Below are 25,386 nucleotides of genomic sequence, written 5' to 3'. Positions count from 1 at the left end.
GTCTCTTGCTTGTCTCTGTTAAGGCTCTAGGAGTATGGGCAGGGGCTATTGAGAAAAAAGGGGCACAGGCCACAAGCCCTTCTGCTGTGCTGGTAACGGCCTGGGAGCCCAGGATGCCTATCTGTGCTGTGCACTGAAGTTTTTTGTTTTTTGGTTTTTTTGGTAAGGCTTAGTAACACCTCCCTGATTCACATAACGAACAATGCAACAGATAATAAGACTCTCTATAGTTTATACAAAACTCTATCAAATATTTAGGCCAGGTCAAAGAAGTGTTCCCAAATGTAAATAAGTGAGCATCTTTTACCGGTCTACCATGGTCAGTGCCCTCCCTGGGGAACGCTGCATCCCCCACCCGCACCCCACCCCCGCCACACCAACCACTTCCTGTCTGGGGAAATGGGGTCATGTTACTCTTCCTTCTAAACCCCAAGACTGCACAAAGGGCAGCCCAACCCCCAGCCGTAAGTCCCCCCCCAGCGCCCACCCACACACACCCCCAGCCCATCACAACACAGGATGCTCCCAGAACATTGTACTGGGAAGGCTGCAAGGTGGTTGGCGGTGGCTCCTCCGCCATGGGCTCCCTGGTGTCATTTCCCAGCCAAGTGAGCTAACAGACCCAGATACTTAAATATCAGGCTTCCTTAAGCTCTAGACCAACACGTACACCAAAAGTAGCTTCCTAGCTTTTCCTAAAAACAGTAGTTTGCCTTTGGTTTCATTAAACCGTAATTTTGGCACCGAAGCAGGACCCGTGTGTCAGACCCGGGCACATCCCTGCCAGTGTGGGCGTAGCTGCAGAAAGATCGGGAAGCGCCTGCGAAATAGTGTCCTAGATTTGTCTCCTCGATTGACTCAGGAATGCGTCTGCACGAGGGAAGCGAGAGGGAAAGGAGAAGTCCCTCACAGCTCCAGCCCCCAAAAGCCAAGCCAGACAGGAGGACCAGTTTGCTCAGCGGCCTCAGCTCCGGCCCCTGCTGGACAGCAGGGAGAGGAGCAGCGCCTTCACGTCCCTCAGGGAAAGCTGTTGGCCATTTGCTGGTGTCCGAGATCTGAAACAGGTGAAGGATACTAACTCAGCCACTGTCCTGCTGCTCCGAGGTCTTCAGTCTCAGCAAGGACGGATGGCCACCACCAGCCCCTCCATGCATGCTTGGGTCACTGCAGGGGGGTGGTGTCCAAAACCACAATGCTCTCCCATCCTGGGCTGATGTCACCATCTTGGGATTCTAAGCTGGTGGCCCTCCAGCCACTGGACCGCTCCCACTGGACGTCCGCAGGCACAATGGAGCCCATCAACGGGCCCCACGTAGACCAACTCAGCCACCAGCCTGCAGCACCATCCCCAGGCCGCCTCCTTCTGACCAGCTGCTCCACTCCCTCGGGATGCAGGAAGACCCCAGGGTTTGCAACTGGCACCTCCTTCTGGCCCTAGAGCCTGCAAACAGCTCCGTCCCACAGGTTCTAGTGAGACCAGGCCCTCCTCATCCTTTCCTGAGCCAGTGCAATGGCTCTCCAGCTCATGAACCTGCCTCCCGATGGTCCAGCGATGAGGGCTCCTTCCCATGGCCACAAGAGTCATTGCCCACTGCAGACCAGACCCTTCCACTGCCCCAGTTTGAACCCTTCTGTGTCTGCCAATAGCACTAAGCCCCCATCTCCTGAGTGCCCACCATGTGACCAGCACTGTGCCATCTCAAAAGCCACACAGAAGCCCAGCGAGGAGATGAAGATCACCCACACAGAACAGGTGAGGCCGCCAAGGGCCATGATTTTCAAGATTAGACCCAACAACCCTTATGGCTGCAACAAAGCCCTTCTTCACTCCGAATCAGTTTTCTGAATTCAGAAGCAGACAGCATCCCAGGGGCCGTGTTAGCAAAGAAGAATGCGGGGTTCCACCCCCAGGGCCCCCCAACACCATGATTCAGCAAGCTGAGGTCAGATGAGAATTTGCATAAATAGGCACCCCCCCTCCCCGCAAAGCCCCGGACCTGGAGTGGGGGAGGAGCTGCGTCATCACTCGAGAGCACACATGACAGGTGAGCCACTGCAGCCACCGGATGTCCTCTGGCATGTCTGGAAGCCACGTCACCAGTCTGTAGGAGAGACATACACACACGGACATGCACGAAAACAAGCCAAAACACACACCCACAACCAAAACCCAAAGGCAGGGACCCTAGAATAATGCCCTTTGTCCAGCGAAACTGCCAGACTCACATCTAACCCCAATCTGATAAGTCCCAGAAAGCGGATTAGGCACCTGATATGAAAGGCAAACCTCCCTAAAAGCCCGAAAGTGAAGTTAGGTCACGTGGGGCTCCAGAAACCTCAAGGGATATGCGTGGAAATAAAAGGGGAGGGCTTTCCAGGCTTCTCTGTGGCACGGTACCCGCTGAAGCGGATGCAGAGAATCTCATAGTCAAGGTGGCACCTCCCCGGCCCCCACAGCCCTGTGGCACTGGGCCATGCGCCAGCTCAGCGGACTCCCCACCCCCTGCCACCACCCCTGCGCAAATGGATCCATGTGCTAAGTTCTGACAGGGCCTCACCCCAGGGCAGGGGTGTCGAGGAACAGGCAGCTAATTCAGTAGGGTGGGGAGGGGGTCTGGTCAGGAGAACTGAGCTGCATTCAGAAGGATGGTCTGGCCTCTACAAGATGGACCAAAGGCCATGTCCACCGAGTCACTAAAAAGACCGTAAACACCAACATAAATCTAAAGAAAGTAGAGGTTGGGGACGCCTGGGTGGCTCAGCTGGTTAAGAGACTGCCTTCAGCTCAGGTCATGATCCTGGAGTTCCTGGATCGAGTCCCGCATCAGGTTCCCTGCTCTGCAGGGAGTCTGCTTCTCCCTCTGACCCTCCCCCTTCTCATGCTCTCTCTCTCAAATAAATAAAATCTTAAAAAAAAAAAAAAAAAGAAAGAAAGCAGAGGTTAAACAAATACCCAGGATTCAAGTGTGTGCCTACCAACGTTCCATGAATAAAATCCCGAAATGGAAGTGTACACCTACTAAGAAGGGGCAAACAAGAGCCTGGAGAAAAGAGGCAGCCTGAGAGGGGTCACCGTAAGGCACCTTGTAGGGCACTCCTTGTGGACCGTGGGCTCCGTGGCACTCTACACGGAGCCAGGCCACAGGTCAAGCACCCTTACGTGGATTCTCTCCATCTCCACCCAACCTGGGAGGAAAAGCACAGAGCCACACAAAAGGCTCACCTCTGGGCCATGGCGATAGCAGACTCCACGGGGAGCGTACAAGGCAGCATCACATACGACAGGACCTTAACCGGTAAGAAATTGTAAATCTTGCTCACTTGTCCACGTTGCATTTTAATTGCATTACTCAGTGCTGAAAAATATAATGTGGAGGTGTGTCTCCCACCAGAGTAAAAACCAAACCACCTTCCCCAGGGACTGCTTGGAATTCCCACGAAATACACCAATCGGGGCATCCGAAGACTCAGAAGCACTCACCAATGAGATCAAATGAGTCGTTTTCCCAGAACAGCCCTCGGCTAGCCCACAGGACACAGGGTGCTCAGTGCACCGCTCTCTTTTAAATAACAACTGTTTTTGAAGGGCTACACAAACTTCTCGAATACCCCATCGACTTTTGAGTTTTTTTCCTGAAGCGTCCTCTGGACTTTGTTTCCTTCCGCCCAGAACCCTCCGCCAAGTGCTGGCTAGTGAATTAGCACAACAGACGTGCTAGAGCCCTGGGGCCAGGGGTGAGGTCCCCCGCGGCTCTGAATCTCTCCAAGTGCCCGATCCGGAAGCCGGGTGTGCACGCCTGTCCACGTAATAGCTGACCACTTGATAAAGTCTATCGCCACTCAATGGAGACTCAAAACTGCAGGTCTGGAGGCAGGGAGAAATCAGGGAAAGGGGGCTCCTCGAGAAAGAAGGCTTTGCAATGGGTAAGCAGGAAGGATGTGTTCTGGAAGAAGGGCCCACCCCTGTGCCCCCCGGCCCCCATCCCCACTATCTGTTGTGCCCGGTTCACTCAAAACAGACTCAGCGGAAGACTGCTCTCCTCTAGTCATGACCCCATGGGAAGAGAGACTGAGCACAGGCCTGTGCCGGGAGTGGGGGCCCCAACAGGCCTGCCTGAGCTCCCACATGCAGGATTACCTTCTTTCACAACACCCGGGGCGGGGGGGGGGGAAGCCCCTTCAGTCTCTCTGTGTCACAGGAAACCACAGCCTCAGCACTCTCCCACCCCCGCGCGGTCAGCACCTGCAGTGAGGTTGGGTGATAGGGTGTCCAGGATGCGCTCGTCCCAGGGCAGGATGCTGAGACGCAGGTGGTCCAGCAGCTCGTCTCCCTCGGGCTCCGTCCTCACTGCAGACACCCTTGGGCCAGATTCCGGGCTCCTGTGTCCCCAGGGGAAGGTAAGGGTGTTCGCCTCCTCCGAGGGTAAATCCAGGCCCGGATGGGGCTTGCTGCAGATGCCTACCGGGGACACGGGAAACCGGGCAGCAGGGGACCCTACTCACACACGCACCCGCAGAATGACAGGGACACAGGCAGCCATCGGGGGAGCCGCGGGCCTGCTACGGGCTAAGCAGGCCATGGGGAGAAATGAGGGCGGGTGTACAGGTTTTTGTAACCGAGAGGAACAAGCATGGGGCTTTGAAGCCTGAGAGATGAGAGTTTGGCTGAGGTGCCATCCCTCACTAGCTGTGCGAGTTCCACAGCCTCAGGTGCATTTATGAAGGTGGAAGATAAGAATTCAACTAATTTATAATCACTGAATCACTGGTGAGGCCTGTGTTTCAGGCCCCTGATTAGGAACTTGGTAACAATTAGGACCGTTACCCCTGGTCTCTGCTCCTCCACTTCAGCTGAGAAATCAGAAGCACAGAGAGGTTAAGAGACTCACCCAAAGCCGCATAGCCTGTGAATGCAAGAGCAGCATTCGAAACCAGGTCCGACATTAAAGATGCTGCTCTTCCATCGTGTGGCTTTGAAAGCAGCACTGGGTAAGGGATTTTGGGCAGGTCCCGCCCTCGTGCTGGGGCTCACTGGCTGATACCAGTGAGTGGTTCCCGCTCTCAGAGAACTGGCTCGATGGGCTGGTCAAGGGAAAAGGCTGTTCCAGGTGTCCACGCTGCCCCCGGCTCCCCTCCTGCTCCCAACCTCTGGTTAGGAAGACCAGGAGCTGTTGCCAGATGCCTGTGCCTTGTTCCTCGGGTTGATCTCCACTCCACCCTCATGACCGGGCCCCTGGCCAAGCCTCCAGCTGCCTCCCTGGGCCCCTGGAGGGACCAGCATCCACACCGTGCCAGGGGCCTTCAAAGCCTCTGCTCCCGTAGATCTTTCCCGCTTCCATCAGGCACCCTCCTCATCTGCCAGGACTGTACCCTCCCTCAGGAATGTTTCAAAGAATCTGTCCCCAGAATCTACTCACCGGTATCTTTAGACTCCAACCTAACCCAGAGGCCGCCAAGGCCCATCTTCAGAACTACCAAGAATCCCCTGGCATTTAATCCACGTTCCCCTTGCTACAGGCTGGACACAGAGGCCCAGGGAGGGAGGTGGTTTGCCCAAAGGCTTCTAGTTAGGAAAGTCACTATGTCACCTGAGTGCGCCCCTAAGGGCTCTGCGCCTGTCCCTGATTCCTAGATTCCTTCCAAATTCCATTGCATTCCAGCCCAGACTGCTCTCCGGAACTTCAGGCCCTGCCGTTAGCTGCCTCCTGCACAGCTGCCCCCAGATGGCCCTGGGACTCTGCACACCCGCCCGACCCATGCACAGCATACCAGGCTTCCCCAAGAATGCTTTCCCTCCCCTTCCCGAAAGCCCTGAGCCAGGGAGCAGGGCACCCCTACCCCAGCTTCGAGACCCAGAAGCCAAGACTTCATTCCTGAGTCTAGCCCTTCCAGAATCTCTGGTTGGTCATCCACGAGGCCTGTTCCCTCAGGCCCCTTGCACCACCCTCACTGCCCTGGCCCTTGCTGACCCTTCAGCTGCCTCAAGGGTCCCCTGGAGACCAGCATCTCACCCTCTCCGCCTGCAGCCCAAGGCCTGTACTGACCTCCCTCACTCCTGCTTCAGTGCCCCTCAGTGGCTCCCTACAGCTGCAGGATGCAAACCTTTATTGTGCCACCAGGTCCAGGCCTGGCCCCTGCCCCCCACCGCCCATCTTTCAGTGGCCCCTACCCCTGCCACTCCAGTCACGTGTGCCTTTTTTCCCTCCTCCAACCTTGCTGCACTCTCTGTGGCCTGCCCACCCCTCACTCCCGGCCCCCACGCCCAGAACACTCCTTCCTGTTCATCCCAAGTTGCAACACGAATTTGCATCCTCCTGGAGCCCTCCCCTCCCCCGGGGGGGGGCATGCAGACCCCTCCCCTGTGATCCCACAGTGTCCTATACCTTCCTGTCAGTGCACTTGGGACACACTGTCCTTCCACTTGATTCCTGGCCCACCTGGCCCACAGGCTAAGCTCCAGGAGGGACAGAAGCCACACCTGCCCCTGCCTGGTGGTACCCCAGCACCTAGCCAATGGCGTGGCATGCTGAAGAGGCCAACGCACATTGTCCATGCCGAGAAACACGTGCACGTCCTTCTAATTGCCGCTCCTTGCTCTCGGCCAAAGACTAGTTCAGAGAAGCAACAGGGAAACCAACTCTTAGCCTTGAAGACGAACAGCTCCCCCAATACATCTCAGACTGGCAAGAGCGCAGCTCCCTCCGGAAAGGACAGCGGGACTCAGGGGCCGTGGCCAGAGACCCACGTGACCCACACCTGGCCAGAGACAAGGATTCTGATTTCTCCACCTGGGGCTCAGGGCCAGAAACGCGCTTAACTCCCTCCTTTGTTTATCTAAAGGTTCAAAATAGTTTACGGGGAAAAGAAAAACCAAGGACTGCCTTCACTATGCAGACGGGGTTACTGCGGGGGGAGAGGGCGAGGACACGGGGGGAGGTCCCCGGCTCACCTCCGTCTCCCCATTTGTCTAATGGGGCCAAGATCTCCTGGCTCCCGGGGCAAATGAGGGGACTGAGCAAGGTGTCGAGCGAGGACACCGAGCGCTGGCTTTCTACGGACCCCAGCCACGGGTGACGGGCTGCCCGCAGAGCTGGTGCAAAGGCCCTGTCTGCCCTCACCTCACCCGTGGCGTACATACCATTCTCCTCCAGGAACCTGAAGGCATCTAAGTAGCCGCGAAGGCATATCTCGCCAAGCACCTGGCAAAGAATCAAGTAAGGTAAATGCAGTGCAGAGACCAAGGGCAGAGCCCTCCCCGCCCGGAGCTGCTCCCATGGCCCAGCGCGGCCACAGCGAGGCTGGACACAGGGCTCTGCACTCCTAGGAGACAGAAGTTCGCTTCCACACCGGAACAGGCTTGAAGGACGCCCCGTCCGCGGAGCCTTTGCTGGCAGCCCAGCATGACAGGCACTGGTTTCTGTGGGCTCCCTTGGTCCCCAGATGAGCCTCCACCCTCCCAAATATGGGGTCCTGTTCGAGCTGTCACGGGACAATTAACAGCGGCCTTCTCCACACATCTGGATACAAACCCCACATGCAAAGCAATGCACAGCCTCCCCGCTCTCCTGGGGCACACACTGTTGGGGTACGTCCATGCTGCCTTCTCTCTCCCCTGAGAACCATCAGTGTACATGGTTCACACATTTTCTTTATGTTAGGGAGATAAGACCCCCGATGGTAACAAGCAAGAAAGATTAAACCACCAAATGCGGCGTGGTTCTTGACCACACTTGCAAAGACGAATCATCAGGATAACTGAGAGAAAAAAAAAAAGAAAAGAAAATACCACTGCCCCCTGGGTGCACCCGGGGGGTGCATTTTGATTTCGAAAATCAAAGCCCCAGGACGTGGGATCTGTGCTGCGGGGCTAAGTCTTCCCAGGAGACTCCAACGGGCAGAGTGGGGCAGCCCTGAGCCGTCGGAAACCCTTCTCTGAGTTTCTATTTGATGAGGGAGATCTGTTTCTGTTTGCGGAATGAACAAATGGGAGGTCTCCTGGCAAGCAGGGAGGCGAAAAGGAGCTGTACCCCCAGAACACACAGCCCCCAACTCACTTTGAGGTCCGGAGGGAACAGGGCTCGAATCAGGAGGTAGACATTCTCGGAGCAGAGCCGCAGACTGAGCTTGGTCATGTCCACGTGAAGAAAGTTCGTGGACTTGACTTTAGGGCAGATGTCATACTCCCCATAGAAGGGGGACACAGTGATGGTCGTTTTGGCATCAAAGAAGGGGACATTGTCGCTTACTCCTCCATCCATGTATCGCTTTAATGGGGAGGAGAAAAGGACATACTGTCAGAAGCTCCGGGCTGATGTCTTCTGGGTTTTTTTAGATTATGGGTAGAGGCTTCTCAGAGCCACAGGCTGATGTTGTGGGAAGACAAGGTTCCAGAACTACACTTTCAACAAAGCCTTACTGAGCATTTCTGTGCTAGGCCAGGCTCTGTGCTAGCACTCAAATGTGCTCTGTACTGTTGTGTAGTTTGTGCACTGCACAAAAAGTACTGGGCAAAGAGGCAGACAGAAGCTGGAGCCCAGCCTATATTGTGCTGGCCCAGTCTAAAGCCCAGGCAGGTACCTATCGATGTGCCCATGTAATCTGCACGAAAGGCGTTCTGTGTGCCCTGCGGTCAGGGTACGATAGAGACCCTGCCTTCCAAGAGACAGAAGGTCTCTTCTGTGTTCAATTCCAGACCCCCTCCTTTGCTGCTTGGAAAATCAGAACCAGCGTCTTGAAGAGCTTTGGAGACTCAAGTGGCAGCGAACCTGGGTCCAGGGCAGCCTTCAGAACCCCCCCCCCGAACCCACAACCTAGTGGCATTTGGGATCGGCCACCGATCCCAAAGCTGTAAGCAATAGCTTTCCTGCATCCATCCCCTTTGACAACCTTTGGCTGGCACAGGCAGGTTTGGGTACAATATGGACAAAGTTTGCATCGCTCAAAGCAGTGTCCGGAATGATTCCCAAATCCGAGGCCTTCCCAGGCCAGCTGTCAATACCCACAGAGAACGGCCTGCAAATATCACAGCCCGTCCTCCCCGAGACCTACAACCAGTCCAGAGAAGAACCACCCGTGCTCAGCCATGCCTTAGCCAATCTGGAGAGTCTTGCCTCGAGTCCAAAAGATGATCACACATGTATATGCAGTATTTTCAAAATTGTAGCCACACAATTCCCATGGAAGATGTAGGGAAGCCTCAGAAACCTCATGGCAGAAGGGAACATGGACCGGAACGTCCAGAACCTTAGGGAACACTAAGGGAGGAAGCAGGCTGACTGTTTCTCACGCAAAGAGTAGTCTCAAGTCCAATGCGCCTTGTCACGCCTTGTCACTTTTCCTTTTCGTTCCAGATTTTCCTGTTGTAACTCTCTGAGTTTGTTGGGTGGAATCACAAGAAGGAGGTTTGGGTTTCACTGGAGGGTTTCACTGGAGGGTATGAATGTGTGACCCCCACCCCCACTTCTAGGGGGACTGAGGCAACCTGGGCCAGGTGGGCAAGGCAGGGACATCTCCGCTGCTGGTGAAACAGCCCCCACTTCCTGCAAGCTCCCCTGTGCCAGGCTCTGTGCCGAGCAGCTCAGGGCCCTCGCTCGTGCGAGCCTCACGACACCTCGACTATACTGCACTATGAGGAACCCTCGTTTTGCAAACTCATCTCAGAAAGGTTAAGAGACACATCCCAGGGGCACCTAGATGACTCAGTGGGTTAAAGCCTCTGCCTTTGGCTCAGGTCATGATCCCAGGGTCCTGGGATCGAGCCCCACATCGGGCTCTCTGCTCCACGGAGAGCCTACTTCCTCCTCTCTCTCTGCCTGCCTCCCTGCCTACTTGTGATCTCTGTCAAATAAATAAATACAATCTTTAAAAAAGAAGGAAAGAGAGAAAGAAAGAAAGAAAGAAACAAACAAACAAACAAACAAACAAACGAACGCATCCCAAGCAGTCCAGCTAACCTATGCCGGAGGGGGGATTCAGTCCAGGTGTGTCTGCCAGGCAGAGGCCGTGGGCATCTGGGCGGACCCCTGTGCAGCTCCAGGCCTGTTTTTGCATCCAAAAGCAGGGACCATGTGTCTGTTATGGGGCTGGGAAGCTCGGGAAGGCGCAAGGGAAGCTCAGTGTGACAAGCCTCTGCCTTTGCTCTCCAGTGTGAGGACACCACTGCCCTGGGACATTGAGATGTCGTGTCTGCTCTCGCAAGACAGGATGTCTTAGCTTGGCACTACAGATGTTAAGGAGCAGGTCATTCTTTGGGGAGTGGGCCAGCCCACGCACTGCGGGATGTCAGCCGCACCCCAGGCCTCGAGCACTCCCTCACTGTGGCAACCCAGACTGTCTCCAGATATTGTCCTGGGGTCAGGTCGGGGGCAGGGGGAGGGAGCAGAATCACCCGGGGTGATCACCATGGCCCTAGAAGGAGGCTGCCAGTGGCCTGGCATTGCCCGGCATCTGGTCTAGCGCCTTCAGAAAACACAGCACACCCTGTGTCTCTCCATCCCTGCCAGGGCTCAGCAATCGGTCACAACACATATTTGTGGGACGGAACCAAATCCAAGCCCTGTCGGCAGCTTCTGCCCAAAGCCCTTTGCCCGAAAAGGGCAAAGGCAGAGCCAGAGCGGGCCGTAGACTCCGGAGTGCTAAGAATAAAGCTCTCCCGAAAGCAAGGAACGGACGCGGAAGCACTTTGGAGTTTAACCACACCAGCGGGGACCTATCTGGGGCGCTCAGCTGAAGATAAGAGAAACCACTTACCTTCCAGATAGCGAGATGATTAATTCTACCTGAAAGTGGACGTACTGCTCAGGTAACCTAGAAGGGGGCCAGCGGGGGAACCTCGGTCTGAGAGGCCAAGAGGCAAAGGCTCTGCATTTGGGGACAGGCCCCAGGGTGCCTGTGGCTGGGGTCCTGCAGGCAGGAGCTGGGCAATTTAAAAGCAGACTCACCTCGCCTCTGAAGGAAGGAGGGATTATGCCACAGAAGAAAGGGATGAAGCTGGAACAGAGCAAGGCCTGCGAAGACAAAAAGAAGTGAAACCCCAGGCCCAAAGAGCCTGCCTTCTGATCCCCTGGGGGCTCGCGTCAGCCTTCTTCAGATGAACAGAGCAACAGGCCAGAGATGGTCTTTGCAAAGGGGGGGGGGGGGGCTTTAATAAACGAGCTGAATGAACAACAAACCAACCTACACACTCGTATTTCAGGGCCTAAGTAGAAGCTCCTCATGACGCTGGGACATCAGCTCCCTGTCCCTCTCCCCATGAGAGCTGCACTGAGCCCTTGCAGAGTCCCAGACTGACTGGGAAGACAGCAGACCAGGGCTTCGCAAACGCAGATCATTGCCCGGAGAGCTGGTCAACCTCAGAGTCCACGGCTCACCCAGGATTCTGATGCAGCAGGCTGGAGGGGCCTGAGAGCCTGGAAGCCTAAGAAGCTTCCAGATATTGCTCATGCTGCGGATCCCAGCGGGCGGCAGGGAGGCAGGAAGCAAGACCGGCCCGCTGCAAAAAAAACCTGCTCCTATGGGAATGGACCAGTGCTGCCTATCCAGAAAAAGCTTTTAAAAACAAGGTTAAATGGAGGTTGATCGTGGCTGCTGGGATGCTACAGATGCTATATATGCCAGGAATGTACATGGTGGGAGGAGAGACACCTGTGCGACTGGGTCTCTGGAAGAGGGGATCACGAGCCAAGTCTTGAAGAACGGGGAGGTTGTGTTTGAATCTGAAACCAACTAGGAGCGTTCCGGGATGTAAGCGCGCTAGAGACCACCGACGGCCGGAGGCACGCAGAGTGGTGCAGGAAACCAACCAGCCTCCTGGGCAGCCAGGGCCTTTTGCATCTTAAGAAACGGGGCAGGTGGCCTCCGGCAGCCTTCTCCTGTTGCTTCCAAAGGGAAATAGCAATAGGGAAATAGCTTCCAAAGGAAATAGCCCAAATAAGCAAACTGCTTACATCCACAACTTCCTCTTTGGACTGAAAATCAGACACCAGCACATTTTCCCCATCGGACACCCTGGTGAGCGAAATGTACATTTTGCCAGAGATGAGCCTGTGGATGTCGTCTGGGAGATATGTCTGAAGATGATTTCGGAGGCGCCTGCCCAGGTTGAAGGCAGGGTGGAGGATGCCAATCTTCTGGCTCCTGGCACTCTGGGCGATGTCCATGAGGAGCTCCGTGATGATGTCTGGGGGGGCAGGAGACAAACACACAAAGGACTGTGCCACCCCGGCAATGGCAGTGCTTTGTGGCAAGACCTGAACCCCAGGTGGCAAGGAAGCGGCCAGCCTGCTTCCAGGCCCACGCTGATAAAGCAGCCACGTGCAGCCATGAGCCCCTTCCCACGTGGCCATTCCCATCTGAGGTGCATAAACGGCATGTCGGAACTCAAAGGCTTCATACAAAAAATAAATAAGTAAAATACTTCTTTAATCGTGATTTGTGTTGATCAGGTGTGCAAATGATAATATTCCGGCTGCATTTGGATCAATGAAATTAATTCCCCTTCTGTCTTTCACTTTTTTTCACTGTGGCTGCTGGGAAATATTAAATGACACACACGGCTACCCTGTACCTCTCATGAACAGCGCTGCCCTAGGTCCCGCCACAGGAACGAGCCTCCCGAGGCCCAGAGGCACTCTCTCCTCCGCTCCATCCCCCAAAGCCAGAAGTGGAAACACCCCAGCATCAGAGCTTTAGCACAAAGGACCTAACTCTGCAGGAAGCAGAGAGTCAGTGCAGGCTGGGGCCCAAGGGCAAGTCCATCTCTTACTGGCCACGCGACCTTGGAAAGTCACTTCACTGACCCTCACCATCTCAGACTGTGCATTTTTAACTTTGGGGACACAAGGGATTAGATAAGCTACCATCTGTAATATCCTCAAGGTTCCTCATGAAGAACTAGACTTACCCTTAAGCCTCTGACACCAGAATTACCACTGTCTCACGGGCATGGGCCACATTCATGCCCCGTCAAGCCTCACCCTTGGGTCTGGACGCCCTCCGGCTGATCTGCACTGCCCTGACATACAAGGCCACCAGCTCAGCCCAAGACCAAGACCGTCGGAGATCAAGAGATGCAGAAGGACACACATAAGCCTGCCTGTCCTGGCCGACCTCTGACCTCAGCTCGCCTCTCCCTACACATGTGGCCCCACTGAGTCCAGGCAGAAGGGGCAAAGCTGCACACAGCTGACACGTTCTGCCAGGCTCTCCCACCAAGTACTTGGCTTGGAAGGACTTGCAGGAATTCTTTCCAAGTTGTGGCCCTAGGAAATGCTCCTCAGAGGTCCCCAAATGACACAGGAATTTAAAGCAGGGCTCCTGGAATTGGAGAAGCGGCTCCTGCCAAAACCTCTAGACCCCACTTTCCAAGGACCTGGTGGTCCCCAAGCCTCCCCCTGTTCCACAGGGTACAGACCCTGGCTGCACCTGTCCTCTGCCAGTTAGGAACTCCCTCTGTTCTGGAGTGGGTACAGGTTACCTTGACATACAAGGGCTGTCTTTTATCGCTGCCAAAGCCCAGAGTGTGCGGACTGGCCATGTGGCCGGTCTAATCCTCCCTGAGGCCACACTCTTGCCCTTTGCTCCCCTCCCATCAATGGAAAAGCCAGCCAGGGCCTCTCTCCCAATCCCCACCTCCTGGTCAGCCCAGTGTCTGCTCATGGAGCCTATCCAATGGCAGGGCTGCACCTACTGGCAGGGACTCCTGGCCATGCAGGAACAAAGTCACTCCCTGTCGGCCAAGTCCAACGCCACAGTCCCCAGGGAAGAGCAAAGAGTAGATGGCTAAGGAAGCTGAAAGGGGACAGAGGAGGGGCACTCTGTTCCCGTCTAGGGGTCTTTGGGCGCAACAGCTCAAGCTGTCACTCGTCCAAGGTCCTGCCCCGGGGCTCAGAACCCCAGGCCACACCCTAGTTTGGCCCACCTGGGCACAAGCCCACATCTTGCCCTCCCACCACCAGCTATAGACACAGATGTTCAATTAGCATGAGATTCAAATGCACAGGACCTCATTTCCAGGGCACTGACCTGGGGGGGAAGGATGGTTTGGGGGAGGTTCAGGGATCCACCCCAGCCCTAGGAAAGGTCTAGTACCGCCTCCAAGCCCCCCCCCCACAGCATCCCCCCTCCCCGTCGCCCCCATGACCCTTCCATCCAAACCAGTAAACCTACCCAGGAGGACTCCGAAGTGTTTCCCTCCTGAAACGCTATCCAGCACACCCCACCCTACCCCCAGTAGGGGCCAGGCTTGTCTCCAATCCCTGTAGTCTCCGGAGGGAAGACGACGCCTGCCCAGGGACACAGCCAAATGTGCCCCTCCGGGTCCAACCCAGAGCAAAACGCCCAGCGCCTTGTGACCGCAGGGACCAGCTCTACCCTTACCTCCACCCCACCCGCCCCCATCCTGCCCCCTCCTCCACGATGCTCCGTTTGAGCTCACTCTCAGTTCCGGGGCTAGGGGCTTCCTGTAAGCCCTGGCGCCACAGTAGGGCAGATACGCTTAGGGTTCCCACGCCCAGAAGACCCAAGGCCAGGCGCACCCCCCTCCTGGGCTGGCCACAGAGAACCCCCCCGCGCCGAGCAAGAGGACCCGGCAGAGGTAGCATCCGTCTGGGGATGGGCGCCCCCCACCCCAAGATGTACGCGGTGTCCGTGTCCCATCCCAGCTCCACCTGGCGGAGCCCCGGCGGCGGCCCCCGGACGTACGTACCCAGCGAGATCCCGGAGAGCAAAACGACTCCGTGCAGCGCCCCGGCCGAGGCGCCGAACAGCATGCGCGCGTCCTGGACGAGGTGCGGAGCGCGCTCGCTCAGGCAGCGGGTCGCCCCGATGTGGTAGAAGCCCAGGAAGCCGCATCCCGAGAAGGACAGGCTCCATCCGCGCTCCGGGTCGTACATAGCGGCGGCACAGCGGGGGTCTCGGGTTCGGAGCCTGCGGTGGGAGTCGGACGCGCTCCCGCGCTCGCGGAGGTGGAGGGGTCCCGCGTCGGGATCGGGGTCTGGGGACCGCCCCGCACTGCTCCGCGCCCGAGCGCGCTCTCCGCCCCGCCTCGGCGCCGCCGCTCACAGTCCTTGCGTGACGTCAGCCGGCAGCCCCGCCCCTCGGCTCTGCCGCCGAGCCTCCGGGCGCCCAGTGGGGGTGGAGAGGGGTGGCAGGGCGCTCACTCACCCCACCTCTGTCGCCGCTGGGGTGCTGGGAGGGGTCTGGGGCCGTGGCAGAGAGGAGAAGAGGGCCTCAACCCCAGATGGGGGTCGGAGAGCCGTTGTGCGTCCCCCAATGGCAATGGATGTCCTGGACACGGAGGGCTCCCTTTCCGTTTCTTGTCATCCCTTGAATCAGGGAGAAAGTGAAGGTGGCCCTCTTAGGTCCTTAACATCCTTGGACACTATCCTTTCCCTTTTCATTCGGGACAGCAAACCTTAAGCAGGCACCAGCATCTAAATAGAATTGAACGGCTCTGGTTGATTTTCCTGCAGTTTTTACTAAGATGGTTTCAATTTGTGGCAAGTGGTAAAGAGAGTGACATGAAGTTTCCATTTCAAAGTTTCACTTACAAGTAAAAATTGGGAATAAGGGGTGCGGGGGAGGGGCGGTGCAGGAACGTGGGAATCCGGCAGGCTGGGGCTTAAATCATTGCTGGTGCTCTTAGGAAGGTGAGGTGCCTAAGTTGTCCCTTGGCCGGTGTGAATGGCACAGAGCATTTCCACAGCAGCCTGAGCAAGGAGATTGGGTGTCTGCCCAGAGTTACAGAGCCAGAAATCTGGGTCTCCTGGGCCATCCTACTTCCTGTTGATGGGCACAGAGAAACCCCCTCCCTCCTCCACAAAGGCCCGCGGGGAGTGCAGGGAGTGTGGACTTTGGAATCAGGCCTCCCCCTTTCTATGCCTCAGCGTCCTCATCTGAAAACTGTTGCAGTCAGGATTCCAAATGTCACCTGTGCGTGACTTCTCCACCCACAAAGCTTCCCAAGTCCAAGGCATCCCTGGTGCTGTTGTGCCTGTACCCACAGGGACGAATGGGGAACAGCTGGAGAATTGCCCAATATGCTCAAATCCCGCAGGGGTCAGAAAGGGTGATGCCCTCCTTCTGTTTCAGCATCCCTGCTGTAAGCAAGTGTCTTTCTTGTGATCTGCTGATTGATTCCACATTGTTGTGCTATTTGTTGGTGATATGGCTGTTTACAATCACCCAATGGGGATGGGGCATCGGTGGCTCAATCTGTTAGGCATCTGCCTTTGGCCCAGGTCATGATCCCAGGGTCCTGGGATCCAGTTCCTCATCTGGCTCCCTGCTCTGCAGAGAGCCTACTTCTTCTTCTCCCTTTGCCTGCCACTCCGCCTGCTTGTGCTCTCTCTCTCAAATAAATAAATAAAATCTTTAAAAAAAAAAAAAGAAATAAAATAAAAAGGCCCCACACGTGGTCCCGAAGAACTCTCTGGTGATCCCAAGGGCAAGAAGGTTATGTCCTGCCTTACAGAGAAAATACCAGTCTTAGATACGCATTACCCAGGCCCAAGTTATAGAACTGGTGGCTGTGAGTTCAGTGTCAATGAGTCCCCGGCATATACTGAGTAAATGTTTCTAAACAGAAATCACAGGTAACTCAAGGTTATGTATTGATCGGTTGACAAAAGTGCTATGACGGGAAGCACCCAGGAGCCTCACCCCGTGTTTCCTATAGGAACAACGATGCAGAGGTCACTTTTTGAGTGTGATAAGCATAATTCTCAGTGATATAACCACATGAATAATGAGGGCCGTCTGTATGTCTCCTGACTTCCACGAAGGGGAGCGGGTACGATCCGTGGGCTCCAGAGTTTCTTTCCCTCATAGAACCTGAAGCTCAGAGTTGCCTGTTCTGGCTGTGTTTGCTCAGTCCACTCGACGCCTCCCTGCAAAGCTGGGTAACATGAGGGCAGGCCTCCTTCACCCAGTTACCAATCTGGAGACTTAGTCTGAGGGAGGCTTTGGCTTCTCCACCAACCCCAGAGTCCTGATCCTTTCATCATCCTCCCCTCAATGCCCCTGGCTTGTTTCTGAACTCCCTGCCTCCATACTCATGCTTGACATTTCCTAAGCACCAAAGGCCAAGGTAAGCTACTGGGACTAGTGCTGTGTCAGCCTCTTGTCCCCACTCAGCCCCCACCCTGGGCTCAGTCTCCCAGCTCTGGCTATAAGTCACTCTTTTTCTCCCCCGCTTCCTCCTCCTCTCCCTGTCCTTCTCATCCTCCCCCCACCTCCTCCTCCTCCTCCTCCTCTTCCCCTCTTCTCCTCCTCTTCCCCCTCTCCCTCCTCCTCCTCCTCCCCTCCTTTCCTCCTTCCCTTTTCTCCTCCCCCTCCTCCTCCTCCTACCCCCTCCTCCACCTCCCCTCTTCTCCTCCTCTTCCCCCTCTCCCCCTCCTCCTCCTCCTTTTCTCCTCCCCATCCTCTTCCCCCTCCTCCTCCTCCCCCTCCCCCGTCCTCCCCTTCCTCCTTCTCCTTTTTCCCCTTCTCTTATTCCTCCTCCTCCTCCTCCTTCTCCTTTTCCTCCTCCGTCTTCTCTGTAGTAAGATATATGGAACATAAAATTCACCATTTCAATAATTTTTAAATGTACAGCTCAGTGACACTGAGTGCATTCACAATGTGTGTAGCCATCACCACTATCCGTTTAGAACTTTTTCATCTCATAAAACACAGACTCCACCCCCATTAAACATTCCCTCTCCCATGCCCCTGCAGCCCCAGCACTCGCCATTTTGTTTTCCATCTCTATGGGTTTGACCACTCTGGGGACCTCAGAGAAGTGGAATCATGCAGGATTTGTCCATTTATGACTGGTTTGTTTCACAAGTCCCATGCCCTCAAGGTCCAACCATGTTGGAACAAGTCCCAGAATCCCTTTCCTTTTAAGGCTGAATAGTTCCCCAATTTATGTATGGACGGGGTTTAAGACACACTAACTACCCCAAAATATAGTATCTTGGCATATTGAATGTATTAAGCTGAAGGAATTTGAGGAATGGCAGGTCCAGGAAGGACTCTGTCCCTCCCCTGAAGTGGGTCAGAGACCCTCACGTGAGAGGTGCCTTCCCTAGGCCCAGAGGAGAGGAGGATGCTTCTTGCCAAAGATTCAGGGACAGACGAATCTGAACCAATGGGCTTTGCTAAGTTTCCACCCGAGTTCACTACACTTACCACCTATCTTTTGTTCTCCTATATTTCTCCCCAACTTTCCACTCTTCATTAAACTGAGCATAAAAACATTCAAGTTGAACCCTTTCTTTAGGTCTTCATTTTTTTTATGAAGGCTCCTGTGTCACAAACTTATATTAATGCATTTCTAGGCTTCTCTCACAAACCGTCCCCATCCAGAAGTTTAAAGAATTAATAGGACGTGAGTAACATTGAGGGTCCTGTCACTGAGCCTTGGAGAAGTCAGATGGACACTCCCTGCCACACACACCCCGGGTTGTGTTTCTACTGACCAGCATCGTCCCTAGATGGGTGCCTCCAGAAGCTGACCCAGAAACCAGGATTCCAGTCCAGAGTGATCCCAGGAGACACTGGAAAGATGCAACGGAGGAGTAATAGAGGCAGGACACTACAGTGGGCTCACTCCTACAGAAACAGCATGTCTTGGGGAGAGGTGGGAGAACTTCAAAGGCAGAAGGGAGTAGGGGAAAGAAATAATTTGCAAAGAATGCATTGTTTTGGGCAAGGTCACCCTTCTAAGGAGAGTGGAAGGCGGAGAATGGGCAGATCACCTCACTAGTGCTGACCAACTGCTAGTAAGTTCAAGACCAGGCAAAAGGTCTCCAAGGCTGACAGGTGGTGAGAGAAGGGGAGGAGGAAGGGGGGCACTGGGGGAAGGGCTGAAGGGCCTGGGACAGCCCACTAAGTAGTCCCCATTCTATTCTTGCTGCAATGGGGAACTGCGAGCTTAGGCAGAGTGGAGACGGTCCTAGTCACAAATCAGGAAGACCCGCCCAGAGTCTAAAACCCCACGGGCAGAATTCAGTAGGTTGAATTCTGAGATGGGAAAGAATGACACCTTCATTCTCACCGCCTCTAACTGCCATTTAGTATTTCCGTCAGATGCAAATGCGGGGCCAGTAGCATTATTAGAATCCCCTGAGACTCTGTTCCTATAGAAACCACAGATCTTTTTATACCAGCTTACAGCTGCAGAGCTCCAGATAATATTTCTGCTTATTCCTTTAAAATCACGGTGTCTGAAAAGCCCCCCTCCCACCGTGTGAGATCTTATTAAATGTACAAAGAAGTACATCCATTCGTATATCACAATTAAGACACATTTTGATAACTGCACTTGAAAATAAGCGGTTTTCTTTGTAATTCTTTAAATTTCATTTCATGTGTTGAAAAACCTTCCTCAGAGAAGGGGTGTTTGGCCTCACTGTTGCTCGTGGAAACAGGTGGCTGGCCGCAGGCAGGACAGGAGCCCCAGAGCAGGGGGAACAGGAACAGGAAGCACGCAGCCACTTGGGGCCAGAGCCGGCAGCTGGCCACGGAGGGGTGGGTGGACTGGGGGCTACTTGGTAGGCAGAGAAAGTGGACTTGACTGGTGGATTGAAGCGAATTCAGATAGGCGAATGGGGATCCTGCCTCGGCCACACTGAACTGGACGGGCAAGCTAGACAACCAAGGGCAGGTCAACAGTGAGACTCATAGACCTGGAGCTCGGGGAGAAACCAGAACACCCGATTTCAGGGTGGTTGGGGTAGAAGTGGTAGTTAAAGCCAAGGCACAGGAGGAGACCACACAGGAGGAGTAAACACAGAAACAGGGAAGGTCCACGTTGGGAGAGGGGCTGAAGTGGGGGGAAGGGCAGAGCCTAGAAAGCAGGCGTCATGGAGTCCCAGGGAACAACAGGGAAGGGCAGCTTCGGCTGTGCGTACAGGACAAAAACTGGCTGGGGATGGGTGGAGAAAAGAAAGGGGACAGCGGTGGCGTCAGCTCCTTGAAGAGCTGGAGGGAATGGAGGGAGAGAGGGAAGCCAGTCAGGGGGGAGCTTTTTGAAAGAGAACATTTGTATGCAGCAGAGATAACGGGGGCGGGGGGGGGGCGGATCAGAGAGGAGGACACTGCTGGACACCTCCTGGGGAAGAGGACCCAGTGGGAGGAGAAGGTTCCCAGGGGCAATTGACTCTAGACGGGGCTGGGAAGCAATCAACCATTGGGCATGACTGTGGCCCAGTGGGTCGGTCAACGGGACATGGGATTGCATGTGTTCGACGAGGTCACTGGGTGAGAGTGGGTTGTGAGGAAGGTGCATATGGGTTGGAACAGAAAGTTTCCTCCAAAGGGAGTAGGGCTGTGTGGGTGCGAGCGCGCGAGTCCCAGGGTCACGAATGGACTGAGCCATGGGATTGGATCCATTTCAGTAACAGCTACCACCCGCTCTTGTGAAAGTACAGAACACCCCGAGAGGGCTAGGATTTTTACGGTGGTGGCGTGATGGAGGGAGAAAGGGCGGGGATTGAAGGTATTTGCAAGAAAAAGGGTACAATGGTGTGTTCAGTTAATCAAACGCAGAGGCCATCAGACTGAGGTGGCACCAAAGTCAGCCGTCACACCTGTGATGCCTCAAGGTTAAGAAATCAAACCTTAAGGACGACCCACAGAGCCTTCCCGAATAAGCCAACCACCCAAGCTGCCATCAGTTTGAGTAAAGCCCTTGCTTTGCTTCTGTCCTCTCCAGAAAAGTCTTGTCCCTACCTCCAACTGGGGAGCACTCCTAACCACTCCATGTCTGTCCCTGCCTCATTCAAATCAATTTAGCTCTAATACACCCTTACAATTTTAAATTCGCCTCAGTGTGACTTTCAGTGGGTGGACCACAGAATGTAAGCCGGGGAAGGAGGGACGTGAGAGTCTGAACGGGGCTGTGGGCATGGGCAGAGCTGCAGGGTCAGTGGTCTGGGGCTCTCGGTGGGGCAGAAGCACCACTGGGTGGGGAAGCACCCTGCAGGGGAGCGGGCGGGGGTCCTGGCTTAGGAGGATGAGAATGGGGCCCCGGGTGCGGAGCAGCCGGCAGAGGTGATGACATGAGGGCGTGACTGTGGGTGGATGGGAGAGTGGTGTGGAAGACAAGGCCATCTAGGGAGCTCACGGGGTGGAGAGAAAGCAGTGAGCCAGAGCACGAGGCCATCCACGGACGCCGGCAGCTCAGGCTCGGGTATGGTCTCTGAAGCGGCCATGGGGCTCAAAGCACCGGGGGTTTGAAGGACCAGGAGGACGGGTGGTCTGGAAGCAGAGGTGAGGAGCAAGGAGATTGCCCACCGAGAGAGACCCTGGCTTCCTGGGGGGACCAGCAGGAGGATGGCTGAGGATGGGAGGGGCTGCTAATGAGCTCTGAGTAGGAAGGGAGCTCAGCAGAGTGGGCCAGGGCTGGGCTGCAGTTTCCTGGGCACCAGAGAGAGCCAAGCAGAGGGAGTCCCAGACTCAGATCTTGGTTTCTCATGAAGGAGCCCAGGTCACCTGCTAAGGGGCGAGGCCCGAGACAGGTGTGTCGGTGTTTGTCCAAATCGGTGATGAGTTCAGGCACATAACCCTCCTCCAAGGAGGCTGCAGTTCAGGAGCCCTGGGACCCGTCAAAGGCCAACCGTGCTGCAGGCTTCCATGCAGCACTGGTGAGCACCCCACTGGTGAGATGATGGGGGAGTCCCACCTCCCACCTTCTCTGGCCGGAGCGGGCGGGTGGGGCAGGGAGGAGCGAGTGCTGGCATGGACCAGCACCACTGTCAGGGAGGGGGACAGTACTGACTGTCCATGCAAGGACCCTCATCAGAAGACCCAGCCAAGCTTAGACTGGCAACCTTTTGAGACAAAGGCTCAGGTCAGTCCGTGGCCCCTCCCCCATCACCTGCTGTCTCCTAGGTGTTTACAAGGCAACACTTGAGCCACAAAACCACACCCTCCTTGGCAATCCAGTACAGACCTCAGATGCCAACAGTTCCTCTTTCTTTCACCCACACACGCTTCATCATGCGAGCAGGTGCTTGCTGTGTGCCTGACTCCTACTGCATTCCGTGGTCCCACTTGGGCTGGACACGGTCCTTGTTTCCCTCCAAGCAGGCCTGGCAGGGACGCGTCTAAGGTGAATGTGGAGGGATACTTCCCCCACCTCTCCAACAAGGAGACGATGAAGCCCTAAAGATCCAGTCCAGTAGGGCTGGCCAGGGGTTGCAGGAAGACGGCTGAGGTCCCCCCCCGAACGTGGTGGGAACACAGGAACACTTCAAACACAGCGGAGGGCTGTGGGTTAGTCACCTCTGCGTCTTCACCCCCCATCTGTGCTTCCGGGGCTAAACCACAGCTACCCCTTCAGCACCCCCCGGGGCCCTTCCCCCAGCCCCTCTCAGCTTTCTCACCGAGCCAGGGGGCCCAACAGATCCCATTTGGGATGCTGATCCTGCAACCTACTCACTGTTTCCTAAGCAAGTCACCTATCCTTGCTGAGCCTCGGTTTCTGCATCTGTAAAATGGGCAGATTCCTAGCACCCTGCACCCGGGCACTCAGCATTCATCTCAGTGTGAAAGCACAGAGACCCGAGTCTCCCCCAATTCCGTGGGGAAATGAAGGTGACAGTGAGCACCCTGGGTCTCACTGGGTGTCTAAGATCTCCACAAGGTGCAAACCACCCCGACTCCCCAGACAAGCGACCCCCACTTGGCCTCCCTGATATACATGTTCCTCTCGTGAACAAGGGCAGGACATTCAGGCTGGGAAAGGGGAACACTCTCTGTTCAACCCTTCTGGACATTTCCCTCTTCAAAAGGGCACTGGATTCCATACACCCTGTGTGGGAGAGGATTATCTGAAAAAACAGGAGACGTTCAGAGGACACAACGTTCCCTGTGAGGAGGTGGTGGCCTGCTCAATGGTTTCCCTCCGGGCTGGAGGAGAAGGGACCAGAAGTGTGTGTTAACTAACAACCAGAGTCCTCCAGCCTGAGAACAGAACTGCTCTTCCAGACTTGGGGAGAGTCCACCTCTGGCTCTGGCCACACCTCCTGCCCAGACCCCTCGACTTGAGTCAAGCCCACCTCCCGCAGACTCTCAGATGGGCCCCGCCTCACTGTCTTGGCCCCCGCTGGCTCTTGCCTTCCACCGTGAATCTCCACCCATGCTGGCCCCCAGGCCTCTCCCGCCCCCATGTATCTGCAGGGCTCACCTTGGCGTTGACCGCCAACCCTGGGCAGGTGGCCAGGGGCCTGGCCCAGCAAGAGGTGGGGCCAGATGTGCCTGAAGCCATATGCGTGTGTGGGGGTGGGGAGCACAGGGACCACAGGCTTTGAGGAAGGCACACTCAAGGGCTTCGAATGGCCCCCCTCCACGTTGAAATCCAATTTTTAAAATCGGCACAGTTGAAGGGGCGCTGAGAAGATTAGAATTTGTGTTTCGAAAAGGTGGTTGGCACATAAATACACATAATTTTACTTAAAAAAAAAAGCAACCCTTCTATCTATTTACAGTCGCCTGGAGGCATTGGTCATGAAGGAAACCGACTCCCCTTGAAGGAACTGGGAAGACAGTGGCGGAGGGAAGACAGGAGGCCAAACCAGTCACTTAACACAAATCAGGGGAGGACCTGTGCCGGCCTCGGACTCCGAATACCCCAGACTCTGGCACCGCCTGGGTGCCACCTCAGGGGAAGGCTGGGCTTTAGCAGCCAGACAGTCTCTGGGACGAGTGTCTGGCCCACTTTCTGGGAGAAAAGGCAGCACGGGGATGAAAGGCGCTGGGCTGTCCTGTGCGCAGGGCTCAGGTGTGATCGGAGACACGGGACACAGATAAGAACATGAGGTAACAGGAGACCGCTGGGGTGGAAGTTCTGGCTGGGCTCTGCGCCTGGAAACAGCTCTGAAATGGAGCGGCCTGCCCAGTTCTCCAGAGAGCAGGCAGGACTGGGCTGCCCGGGGATGGGGGAGGGAGCACCGCAAACGCCCAGGAGGCCACGGGCGGGGAGCGAGGCTCTGTACAGGTCACTCCGGAAGTCCGTGTGGGATTGGCAGGCTGGGGCGGGCCCCTTCAGCTGGGTGACTTCAGGGCTCCGCGTGAGACCCCACGTGACACCTCAGGGTCATCGCATGAGGATTCACCAGCCGATTGTATTTCTTAAAAGCTGGGCGACAGTAGAAAGCATGTGGAACCAACGTGGATTTCCAGCCTCGGCCGAGAACTTAGCAGAACACAGAAGATAAAATTTGCCTTTGGGGAGGCTGTTCTCCAAATAATTCCCTGGATAAATGACAGAGAAAAGGGGAAAGGGCAGCTGGGAGGCCGTCGGACAGAGGAGGCAGAGGAAGACGCCATAGGCAGAGCTGGGAACCAGGTGGCCAGTGGGGTGGGGACCGAAGGTGCCCAGGGCTTCTCTCAGGTGTCCTGCCTCATAGAGTGATGCGTCCTCATGGGCTTGGAGGTGGGCCAGTCCTGGCTCCTGCCCTTACACTGCCCCAGCTGCTCTCTCTGTCCCTGTGAGGTCCCTTGTCCACTCACTGGACCATTGGACCGTGCCCTGGCTTGCCCGGACACTGCCTAGGGGAAGGCTGATACGTTCCATAGTCCAGTCTGAGTGCCCTGCCTCTTGTCCCCAGGTCCGCTTAGCTGGTCCACTGGAACCACACTCATCCTACCCCCATCCACAAGAAGTCCGCAGAGAGAAAGCTGGGGACCAGCTCTCTTCTGTCCCATCTGCAGAGCTGTGTCTGGCTAACCCTGGTCCCTGAGCTCCGCCCCCTTCTCCTGGCCTTCCAATGGTGGGCTGTTGTCCTGCCCCAAAGGAGGACCAAGCTTGCTCTGTGGGTATGGGACTGGCAGGGAGGGAGAGTGGGCGCGAGTGCGAAGGGAATTCTGGAACTCATGAGAGTGTGCCTGAAGGTCACTGACCACTTCTGTTCCCAGCTCAGCACTGTCATTTCCTGGTGTCGGACCTTGAATCACTTACGCAGAGATCTTCAGTTTGGTCACCATTAAGGGGTGGGAAGGACAGAAGCCCTACTACCTGGTAGGGCTTTAAATCCCCATGGCTCTGAGCCTTTAGAAGGTGCTAGAGCGGGTGGCTGTGGTTATTACCACGGCTGGCAGTCCAAGGTGGAGCAGTCTGCTGGGTGGGGGGGCGGAAGTCCAGCCGCCATCCTCACCTCCGGGGACCCTGGGGAGGCTGGGGCGTGGGCAGGGGCTGTCGCTTACCAGGCACCCGTCTCCCGTTGTGCAGCCCTCGTTCGGCAAATCCTCACAACCATCCTGAGGGGTGGGGCCCCGTGACCCCCACTTTACAGATGGGCAAAAGGAGGCTCAGAGAGGCAGACTGACTTACTCAAAGTCTCTGATCTGATAAATAGCAGAGCTGGTAAGTAGCAGAGCTCGGCTTAGGAACACATTGGT

General features: G+C 55.8%; 1 protein-coding gene across 1 annotated transcript; it reads right to left on the bottom strand.

The window, feature by feature from the left end:
- PNPLA3 (patatin like phospholipase domain containing 3) lies at positions 1-14,961 on the bottom strand. Its single transcript, XM_047740244.1, has 9 exons — positions 14,705-14,961; positions 11,946-12,178; positions 10,941-11,006; positions 8,055-8,264; positions 7,139-7,199; positions 4,244-4,459; positions 3,224-3,356; positions 1,998-2,102; positions 1-1,055 (listed from the first exon to the last, which is right to left on the bottom strand). The coding sequence occupies exons 1-9, from the start codon at positions 14,889-14,891 to the stop codon at positions 965-967; spliced, it is 1,302 nt and encodes a 433-aa protein (XP_047596200.1). The 5' UTR covers positions 14,892-14,961; the 3' UTR covers positions 1-964.
- Positions 14,962-25,386: the final 10,425 nt, after the last annotated feature.

Source organism: Lutra lutra, chromosome 8, assembly GCF_902655055.1.
Source record: "Lutra lutra chromosome 8, mLutLut1.2, whole genome shotgun sequence".
Classification (NCBI taxonomy): domain Eukaryota; kingdom Metazoa; phylum Chordata; class Mammalia; order Carnivora; family Mustelidae; genus Lutra; species Lutra lutra.
Note: the sequence above shows the minus strand (reverse complement) of the source record. Positions and strands in the feature narration are given on the sequence as shown.

Excerpts from the sequence above, each read along its gene's own strand:
- PNPLA3 (XM_047740244.1), bottom strand. The coding sequence starts at position 14,891 with ATGTACGACCCGGAGCGCGGATGGAGCCTGTCCTTCTCGGGATGCGGC. Across the intron at positions 12,179-14,704 it reads GCTCTCCGGGATCTCGCTGG|ACATCATCACGGAGCTCCTC; the intron begins GTACGTACGTCC and ends CTGCCCCCCCAG. Across the intron at positions 11,007-11,945 it reads CCAAAGAGGAAGTTGTGGAT|GCCTTGCTCTGTTCCAGCTT; the intron begins GTAAGCAGTTTG and ends TTGTCTTCGCAG.